This window comes from Aegilops tauschii, chromosome 7, assembly GCF_002575655.3.
Source record: "Aegilops tauschii subsp. strangulata cultivar AL8/78 chromosome 7, Aet v6.0, whole genome shotgun sequence".
NCBI classification, from domain to species: Eukaryota; Viridiplantae; Streptophyta; class Magnoliopsida; order Poales; family Poaceae; genus Aegilops; species Aegilops tauschii.
The window spans coordinates 154,041,103-154,052,061 of NC_053041.3; the positions used below are offsets into that span (position 1 = coordinate 154,041,103).

Below are 10,959 nucleotides of genomic sequence, written 5' to 3' on the forward strand. Positions count from 1 at the left end.
AACGTGTGCTGAACTCGGAGGTGCCGTACGTTCGGTACTTGGATCGGTCGGATCGTGAAGACATACGACTACATCAACCGCGTTGTGCTAGCGCTTCCGCTTTCAGTCTACGAGGGTACGTGGACACACTCTCCCCTCTCGTTGCTATGCATCACCATGATCCTGTGTGTGCGTAGGAAATTTTTTGAAATTACTACGTTCCCCAACAAATGCCTCAAAGCAAAATCCTCAAGGCACGGCTCCAAGGGTCATGACTGATCGTGAGCTTCTCCTCAGTCTTCATCAGAAGGTCGATCACAACCACAAATGGGTCAAGCGTCAGTTTGGTTCAATTCTTCACAACATGACTGCTACACACAATTTAGTGAAGAAGAACCACTACTACCTCCATGAAGTATTCAATCGCACCTGGGATGTTCTGTCTCATCTTTATGGTGAAGAAGATCTCAAGCAGATGGGCTTCAAGCAGGACTTTGACTGGTCTCAGCCACCATTGAAGAAATTCAAGAAAGTCAAAGTTCCCTCCTTGGTGGCCAGCTCATATTGTTCATCACGCGAGACTGATGAGCATGAAGATTTGGACGACACTGCGGCAGGCCCTACTTCAACAACCGACCCCGACAACGCTGGCGCTCCTCCATCGTCTTCGTGATATTCTTCAGGGGCGTTAGTCCTCACTTTTCGTCCCTTTTGGTCATTTGATACAAAGGGGAAGAAATTTGAGTTAGTCTTCAAGCGGGTCTCTCTATATGGGTGTTTTCTTTCTAGGTTACAACTCTCGTTCTTTTGAAGACTTTGTTGGATCGAGTTGTAAACTTAAACCCGATTGTGGTCGGGTACTTTTGCTATGTTTTTCTGCATGCTATTTCCTCAGTTATGTTAATGCACGCATGCTGAATTACATCAGTCACCATATTTCATCATGCATTTCAAATTCTTCATATCATATGTTAAATGCGTGTATGAATTACAAGATATAGGGGGAGATCTCCATGATTCTACTCTTCAAATGTGCATTGCTTCAAAAGCAAATTCCTCACTATGCACGTCTTCAGGGGGGTTCTTCTATATCTTGCAATCAAATTCCTCAATATCAGTATTTACACTTCACCTGTTTTATCCCCGTTGAAAACTTAACCTATATTGTCATCAATCACCAAGAAGGGGGAGATTGTAAGTGCATCTAGTGCCCCTTAGTGATTTTGGTGTATTGAAGACTTATAGGTTAAGGGACTGATGCGTTTGTGAGTGTACACAGGTATATAAGTCTATGCGGAGTTTGATATTTACAGAGAAAGTCGACCCCTAAAAATGAATGTGTTCAACTGAAGACTTTGGATTTCTGAAGACTTTCTGAAGACTTTGAAAGTGAAGAAATTGGTGTGACCCTGAAGACTTGGTATTCATGCGAGGAACATGAAGCGTGAAGACTTTTGTTTTCGTAGTTTTATTTTCTCTTTCTTGAGTCATAGGAAACACCGTACTGTTAAAGGGGGTCGAGAAAAAACTAAGGAAAAATTTCCAAGTGATGCTCATCTCAAAATCCTACACCTACCAATCCCTTCGAGTGAAGCCATTGGAAATCTCATACAGCTCAGTCAATTTCTTCAGTGATAGAGACGAAGTTCTTCTGGTCTTTGAGGAATTTGTTCTGACTGAGGAGTTAGGAATTCGCCAGTGCGGATTGCCTACAAGTGAGGAACATGATAGTCCTGAGGAATTTGTACCTCAAATTTCCGACCGTTGTTGTGCTATGCGCCAGCTGTCCCAAAATATCTTCTCCACCTAATGGTCATATAATTGAAGGGCATTTATGTCTTATCATGTCGGGCTGCTCCCTAGGCTATAAATAGCCGCCCCCTACAACCACTAGCTGGTTGGCCGCTCCGAAAGAAATTGACACTTGTCATTGAGAGCATCTCATCCTCCGAGGACTTTGAGCGAAAATCATCAAGTGAGGAAAACCCAAACCCAAACACCTACAAACCCAAAGTGATTGAGCATCACTGAAGAAATTGTTCCTGTGTGGATCCGACGCTTGTTACCTTTGAAGACTATGCATCTTCCAGACGGTTAGGCGTCATGGTCTAGAGCATCCAAGAGGAAACTGTGGATCGCCGAGTGACCGAGTTTGTGAAGGTTTGGAAGTCGCCTGAAGACTTACCACGAGTGACTGGGCGAGGTCTATGTGACCTTAGCTCAAGGAGAATACGGTGAGGACTGTGTGTCCGGGACTGTGTGTCCTCAGGTTTAAATACCTAGCCGCTCCAACCAGACGTACAACTGTCACAGCAGTTGGAACTGGTCTACCAAATCACTGTCTTCACCTAGCCTACTGGTTCTATTTCCTCAACCCTTCCAATTCCACATTACAGTGTTGTGTGCTTGTTCATATCTGTTTGAAGACTTTGACTGAAGACTTTCTCAATTTCCTCAGTTCAATTTCTTCAGTTTGTTTGTCTTCATCCTGTTTATCCTGTGCTTACGCTTTCTGTACTCTGTGTTTATTTTCATTTCATCATGATGACTGCGCTTATGTTATGTTATGTCTGCATCTGAGTACTTATTCCGTTGCAAGTAGTTCTTCGCTTAGGAATTTCCTCACCTTGAAATTCCTTAGTGAAGAATTCATAAAAATCGCCTATTCACCCCCCCCCTCTAGTCAACTTAACGCACTTTCAGGGAGAGGTGGTTTGTGATGGGTTCAATCTTGCGGTGCTCTATATCCCGGTGACTGAAAGTGACAAGACATGTATTTGTATTGTTACCTTTAAAGATAAAACAATGGGGTTTATTCATATTGATTGGGTTTACTTTGTCTACATCATGTCATCTTGCTTAAGGCATTACTCTGTTTTAAACTTAATACCATAGATGCATGCTGGATAGCGGTTGATTGGTGGAGTAATAGTAGTAGATGCAGACAAGAGTCGGTCTACTTGTCTCAGACGTGATGCCTATATACATGATCATTGCCTTGAATATCGTCATAAACTATGCGCTTTTCTATCAATTGCCCAACAGTAATTTGTTCACCGACTATGTTATGTGCTCGAGAGAGAAGCCTCTAGTGAATCTATGGTCCCGCGGGTATGCTTTTATCATATATAAAAACACAAAAATACCTTTCTGCAATTTATTTTATTTTATTTTATTTTTGCAATTTATTTATCTATCTACCACTACAAGATTTAATCCTTGCAAATAACCACCGAGCGGATTGACAACCCCCTTGTTTGCGTTGGGTGCAAGTATTTGATTTTGTGTATGCAGGTGCTGCTAACGAGGTTTTGTGTGGTTCTTCTACTGGATTGATAACCTTGGTTCTTAACTAAGGGAAATACTTATCTGTATTGTATTGCTTCGTCCTCTCCTCTTCGAGGAAATCACAACGCATCTCACAAGTAGCATGAATCTACTCCCTCCGTAAACTAATATAAGAGCATTTAGATCACTAAAGTAGTTATGTAAACGCTCTTATATTAGTTTACGGAGGGAGTACATGATTTAGTCTCATTTGCATTGCTATATTGTGGACCATCAACCCACCAAAATGACTAGGGTCAAGCCGTGTGCAGCAAACAAAGATAAAGAGTAGCTTTTTTTCTTGAGTGATAGGGACCGCACACTATTACGAGGGAATCAAAGGGTTGTGAAGAATTTGCTGAGTCCATCTTCACACATTTCAATGCCTAATCTCTGTTTATTCCACAACGAAAATGCCACGAGAAAAACCTAAGTCAACACAATCAATGGGGGAAAAGACATGCAGACGGATTGTTTGTGGCCATACTGTCTAGGTCCTAGTGGCTAGGTTGGTTCGGGGTGCTACTAAGACGGACAATAGCCGAAACGTCCTGGCGCTTGGCCTCAGGGTGATTCCTATTCCGGCTGGGAGGTACAACCTAGTTGTGGGAATCGTTGTGCTACACTAGCTTCTTCACTCCATCTTCTGCTATGCTATTTGGTGAGTTTGATCGTTACCCGCCATGTTCATAGTGTTCGTTGGTGCAATGACTTTCCCCCTTGGGTTTTGGAGATTGTTGACAGAAACAGTAAGGGCCTGATTTGTTTGCTAGTGCACACAGTGTGAAAATAGTCCTTGGCGTATAGAGAAGAATGTTACATTCTGACAAGAAGTTTGAAGAACGTCACCGGGAAACATCTGCGTTGTAGAGAAGATAGATATATGTTTCAAGAAGAATCTATACTGAGAAGCTTGTGTGAAGGAATTAACCTCTTAAAATATTGTTGACGCAAAGCAATTTTCATTCGTTGTGCCTGAAAAAGAATGACTGCAGTCGAGAAGTTTGAAGGTGAAGCAAAGACGTAGTATTTGCTTCGTTGTTCTTCTTTCTTTTATCTGAGTCATAGGGGCACCGTACTATTAAGAGTGGTATAGGTATTCGAGACTTAAGTCTGTTGTGATGCTTAGCAAAAACCTATTGAAGACTGAGTAAAATCTCTTTGAGCTCAGAAATTGTACTTGCCAGTCAGAGTCGTTGTTCTTATGGATTGCGAGAGACATGTTTGAGACCAAGGAGTCAAATTTACTTGTTCCTCAAGTAAAGTTGTGATGTGCTCAAAATTTTAACCATTGGTTAACGTGTCATTTGGCCATTGGCTGGACTGCATGTCCTAAATGATCATTTCCCATCAGGGAAGGTTACGGCTATAAGTAGCCACCCCGCTCCAAATTTTTCATTTGCTGCTCCGTTTGAGATTCTGAGAAGATTAATTGAGCACCCCTCTCGAGAGATTCGAGTTTAAGATACATTGAGAGAAAATTAAGAGCCGAAACTTAGTGATTGAGCATTATAGTATATCTGAGTTGAGAGTTCTTGTACGTATTACTCTTGAGAGCTGCACACTCTCTAGACAGATAGGTGTCGGCTTAAGTGTCGAAGAGTAATTATCTTCACCAAGCAAAGTCTTCAGCAACCAAGAGTAATTATGCTTAGCGAAGAAGTCTGTTGAAGGTTCGGAGATCACCGATAAGCATCTACCCCGAGTGAATTCAACAGAAGTCTGATCAGCTTCGCATTGAAGGAGAATAGGACGGAGGGAGGCTTTCTCATGTGTTCAATCACAAGTCCCTCCAAATAGACGTAACTCTTTTGCAGAAGAGTGAACTGGTCTACCAAATCATCTGTCGCCATTGAGCACCACTCGTTCATTCTACTCGACTGCAATACTTTCAGTAGTTTATCTTCAGTGCTCTGCGTCCCGATACATATCTCTGATCATTTATCTGTACCATTTATTATCTATTGCATGGCTATACTGTTTAGTGTATTTTAGTTTGTCGTGCTCAAAGTTGTTTGCTTGTATCCTCGTCTGATAATCATTTGGTGTTACTTTGTCATCCAGCTGAGTTGTGCTCTGATGAACATCTCTCATTAACGTGCATGTAGTTCTTGTTTAGTCTTCATTCATAATCTATCATCCATGTTGTTCGTGTTGTCTTTATTCTGTGCTACCATTGTTATCGTGAAGTTTCTCTATTACTATACTAGGAGGATTATCGTCACTTTCATCGAAAGTTATGCTTAGTCCTTCTCATCTAAATTGTTTTTCCTTCGGGTAACCCTTCTAATTGCGAAGTTTTGACCTCAAAAGTATGGAGGAACTTTGTTACAAAGGTCTGGCTTTCTGAGGTGCTTTTATGCTGCTTCTGAGTATGTTGATCACTAACCGATGTTATGCTTCAGATTCTTCGGGTTCAACCATAGTTGAGAAAGATAAATTTTGCGGTGAAGAAGGTTTGTAGATTTGATAAATACGGGGTTCACATGTAATGACAAAGTTTGGTCTTGGGTATATCCTATGACACCCCTCATGTTAAAACAATGATGTGAACCGTCATGCTTAATGTGTTAGTTGAAAATTAAAATTTTGCCAACTTAACCATAGAAGCCACGGTAATTAGCAAAATCGACTGCGCAAAGACGACACTGACTACTTCAATAGAAGGGATTATACTATGTCTTTTTTGCGGGTAGCGTTATACCATGTCACTAAATTATTAATTTCCTATGATGTTAATCCCTTTTTATGCAACTTGTTTGATTTGCAGTAGACATATTTTTTAGGGTGATCTTCTCACTTAAAAATATCAAGTTGATAGTGTCCATCCAACTATAGCACCTTCTAAAAATACATGTTCCTTCAAATACACAATGTCATATGGGTATTATAGATGTGTAGTGTATAAGACGGGCATGAACAATTCATGCTGCATGTACACTTGGTTGTCTTGACGGGAGAGCAAGAACGTTTTGATCTCGGAACACACACATTGAAAGATGAAGAGTCATATGGAGATATGATTGGTATGTTGACCTACTAGTCTCGTTGCTACTCTATTAGTAATGTCACATCAATAGTGTAATAAGTGAGTCGTGGATCTTGAATAAGTAGTAATCAACTATGAGAGATATTGATTTTAATAGGAGCACACTTTAATTTGTTAATATGAGTTGCATTAATTATGAACGATGTATATGGCACAAAATGAATCGTGATAGTGTGTGGAGAAAAATGTGATTAATTATGAAGCATATCTTATAGTGTTGAAAGCATTTTTCATATGATGGACAAGTATACAAAGAAAGGAAGCATCGCGTGTACACAGAAATATTTGTGATTGTAGGAACCTCATATATGGAACCAACACGAATGGAGGAAGTTTGTTTAGAAAATTGCCAGAGATGGAATAAAGGAAACTCGTTTCAACTGCCAAGGGGGTGTGAACGCTGTTTCAAGAATGCATCCAACGCTCCAGAACTTTTTGATCGAACACTCATCTACTCTTTTTTTTAGGGGTCGAATGCTCATCTACTGGTCTGATGGCAAAGATGATTCCCTCACATTTGCGAGGGCCACTGTGCTAGTTAAGGCAACAACAGGAAGACAATAGTCATTTTTTTGCACCGCAGGAGATCAGATTTGACAGAAGCATTTAAATCAATACGTTAACCTCCATAATCAACCCACTTTGACTTAGTTGTTTGGGTTCAATCTTTGTATGTGAATCCAACTAAACTCTGTCCAAAATGCCAACTATTTCAAAATTATCCCACAACCAGTTCTCATGACAGCAAGAAGCAGATAAAGAGGCCTAAATCATTGATATTTTTTGTGTAAAATCATTCATAAGGGCAACCAAGACCATCTCGTAGCTGTTGGTAGCAATGGGGGAAATATCCCAGATTCCCAATGCAAAACAGACAGAACCATGGCCTGGAGCGGCAGAGATAGTACTGGTTATTTATGCATCAGAGGCAGGTCAAACTTAGGTCACTTAGACATCTCAACTGAGTGGAAAAAGAATGATCCTCGGAATATCTTATGTACATCGCCGTTTTATTTTCAATGTAGAAACACATGCATGGCTTGATTTATACTGCTATTTACCTTTCTATGTACCATGAGAACAAGCATTTTACACAGCCGTGTTACCTACACTCTAAGAAGATAGCACAAACAAGACATCATATATTACACATCTTGCCTACAAACAGGGCACGAACCATGGCCAATGAGCCATTTGTCCACACAGGGCTGATGGAAGGTGTGACAACACTTCGGCAGCCTCCTCGCCATCTCTCCCGTCACGATATCCTAGGACAAGAACAGAGTGTCCGGGCGTAAGAAACAAAGTTCAAATACGGACTCCTCCGTCCAGATACATAGGTGATATTAAGGGTGTATTTTGATTGGTTAAAACAAATTTCACTGGATTCATATACAAAGTACTAACAATTGTGATTCCGACATTTGGTACCACATAAACATTACATATTAAAGGAGTAATTGTTGATCAAAACCTTGTTTTAACCAATTAAAATACACCCTACATATCCGGACAGTTCAAATATCGAAATTGTGTCATCATATATAAATGATAGTACATATTAAACTCCCATGCATTCATTAATCAACTCACAATTTCAAAGAAAGCAGAGACAAAATTTGCTTACTTACACTGAAAAGACATATCAATTTGGAAAATAACATATAACGTGAGGGCGACAAGTGGAGCCTACAGCAACATGGCTAGGGCGCGCTGGTGTTATTCATGTTACTAACTAATTTGCTCCCGAGAGCTGGTCAACAAATTTGCTAAATATTTAGAAATAACACAGGTCTGGGTAAAACAAAAATTAAGCAAGGAAGAGAAACTCCAGGTACAAATTCGACCAAGTATTGTGTGGTTATCTACTAAGTTTTAAATTTTGAGAATTCCTATGATTACCCACCTTCAAAAAGCACATTATCGCATACCAAATAAGATTATTTCAAATAGTCCAACCAGATAAGATGTTACTAAATAATTCCAGCTTCTGAACAGTGAAATCCGTATGGAGTTACTTAGATTAAGGAAATTAAAAATAAGATGGTTTGGAAATAATTCCCATAATCCTCACCTCCGTTATACCAATCAAAAGTAAGATGATTTTGAACCGTTCAGCCAGACAACATATACACCTACCAGACTATCTATTAAGGCAGCATATATTACAGATTGGATGGTGAATGTTACACTTGTACCTGTAGGCAAATAGGGCAAGACAAGTTTTCACCAGCTGGCTCTTGTTTCTGATCAATCACCACATGGTATGGCAACTTCTTCAAGTTATCCTGTGAGAGCCCATCGGATGAAATTTCTCCAGTGATATCATACGGATCATCATTGCCAAACTCTGCAATACCAACCTGTTGAATATCTTAACTTCAGTACGAAAAATTATGTGTGTAGCAAAGGGTAGAAACTTCACTATAACAATTATATTTTATTTTAGCTGACCTCACCATACAATTTACATAAAACACACTATGAAATGGGTTAGCATACAGGTAAAAAAACGTCACTAAAATGAGCAATTGCAAGAACCATCCAATTAGTAGGAAGCATGAAGAGAATAACTATCATTTGGGAACTTTCCCTTGCAGAGGATACTGCATTAGCACTGTTAGGGGTATAGAACAACTGACCTGCCAACGATATGACATATACACTGATGGCTCGTACTGCTCTCCCACAAACCGAGCATGAAGGAGCTGATCCACGAAATCCCCCTGGAAATTGAACAAACATTTTCTGTAACCAAATCCTCAATCGATGGATCAATAACGTGTCATCTACTGACTGAAGTATATAATATATTTAACGAACGCACTTTAAAAACAATGAAGAGTACTTTCTGTAATCCAGGCAAAAAAATGCAAGCAGCTGTTCTAATTTAAAGCACCATCAAAATGACGAGCTGCGGCAGTAATGTTACTATCCAATCGCATTTATTCGGCAAAAATAAAAACGTTATATATTCTGCTAAATTTTGTAGACTGATTTGCTGAAGATTCTTACGGTACGGACCATGGATGATGTACTCTGCGGTGTTGACCTGTCGGCGCACCAATAAGCGCGGGAAGCCTCCAGGACCTCAATGGACAGGACAGCGCCAGCAAATGCCCCCAGCCCAGCTCCCCGGAGAACGCCGCTGTCCGAAGCTCTCCCAGCCAACGCGCCGGTGACCGCCCCCGTCAAGCCTCCAGCTTCGGACAATCACAAATCGACATCAAAATACGATCACACGAACCAAAAAATTCGGCTGCTAAGTCAATCAAATTTGCTATCGCTACGAAATTATTTGACCGTGTCGGACCAAGAAATGGCTAAAGGCCAAGAGACCCAATCCCTTCTCCACCAACCAATAGAGAGCTCGAAATCACCGACAAACGCGTCACAACCAAACACAGGAGCCAGGGCGCGTACCGACCGCGAAGAGGCCGGTGAGCACACCGGAGAGGACGCCGGCGACGAGCCTGGGGAGGTACGGAGGGGCGGGGCGCTCCTGCTCCGCCGCCGACGACGCCAAGGGTCGCGGCGGGGCCGCCTCTCCTGTCGCAGCCTCCATCACGATCCACGGCCACGAGGCCTCCGCGCTGAAGCTTAGCACGGCGTCGGCTGTGGCGTGCGCGCTGGCTGGGGCATAGAGGAGGAGGGTGGCTCGCCGGGAAGGGAGGGGGTGGGGGGGATGAGGCGTGACGCAACCCGGAAACAAGTCGCCACTTGGCTGCTGCTTGCTGGTGCCTGTTGCTTAAAGATTTTCTGTGTTTCTGTTCCATTTCCTACGCTTTTGTGCTGCTGATTACTACTACGTATTCGTGGACTTTTTTAACACGGTACAAATCGCAAATACTCACATACACATCTTATTTCTATAAGCACCTCCCAAATACTGAGCCGACATTGGTGCAAGGGCGGAGCTGCGTTGGGGCCGACCAAGGCTATGGCCTGCCCAGCCCGGAGCCGTATCCTCTAACATTGTGGAGAGATGCCACGGCTTCTCATCCCTTCAGGAAAACCGACGCGTTGTGCTAAAAAAAACTCACTCGTCCAGGTCAGAAAAGAAAGAATGAAAGACTCGTTGTTCCCAGCCGGACTTCGCCACCGGTGGCACCGCCGCTTCGCTCGTGCTACCGTGATCCACCGACCTCGTGCCAAATCACCGCCGCGATTGGACGACCTACGACCGCGTGCTCAGTCGCCGCCGGTTCGCCGCCACAAACCTTGCACCCCTTCCCCGCTGCCGATTCATTGACCTCATGCGTATCTGTCGTCGCTGCCGACGATTCGTGGACCTCACCCGCACCTCCGGCGGCTCGTCGCCATCATCATCCCAGTCTCCGTCTCCATCCCCTCGGCTGAAACTTCCTTGCTCCATCACCTCCGGAAGGTAAGAACAAGCTTATGAGTTTTTTAAATAAGTGTAAAAAACTGATACTCTTGTTGCATATGTATGAATAGTTACGATTGCAATTTTAGTGTTCAGTTTCTATGTTACTTCCGAAAGAAGAATGCGTCTGATAACAACAAAATTAAATCTTGAATCTATGAACCAATTGGCACTGGTTTATCTTGTGATTGGTGAATATGAAAGAATACACATTGCC

General features: G+C 42.1%; 1 protein-coding gene across 1 annotated transcript; it reads right to left on the reverse strand.

Moving 5' to 3' along the window:
• Positions 1-7,294: 7,294 nt before the first annotated feature.
• LOC109783422 (NEP1-interacting protein-like 1) lies at positions 7,295-10,146 on the reverse strand. The gene is given in 6 exon segments (XM_020342022.3): positions 7,295-7,623; positions 8,554-8,718; positions 8,998-9,081; positions 9,380-9,558; positions 9,779-10,037; positions 10,039-10,146. Coding segments are annotated over 6 exon segments (903 nt in total). The 5' UTR covers positions 10,132-10,146; the 3' UTR covers positions 7,295-7,500.
• Between the last annotated feature and the right edge of the window lie 813 nt (positions 10,147-10,959).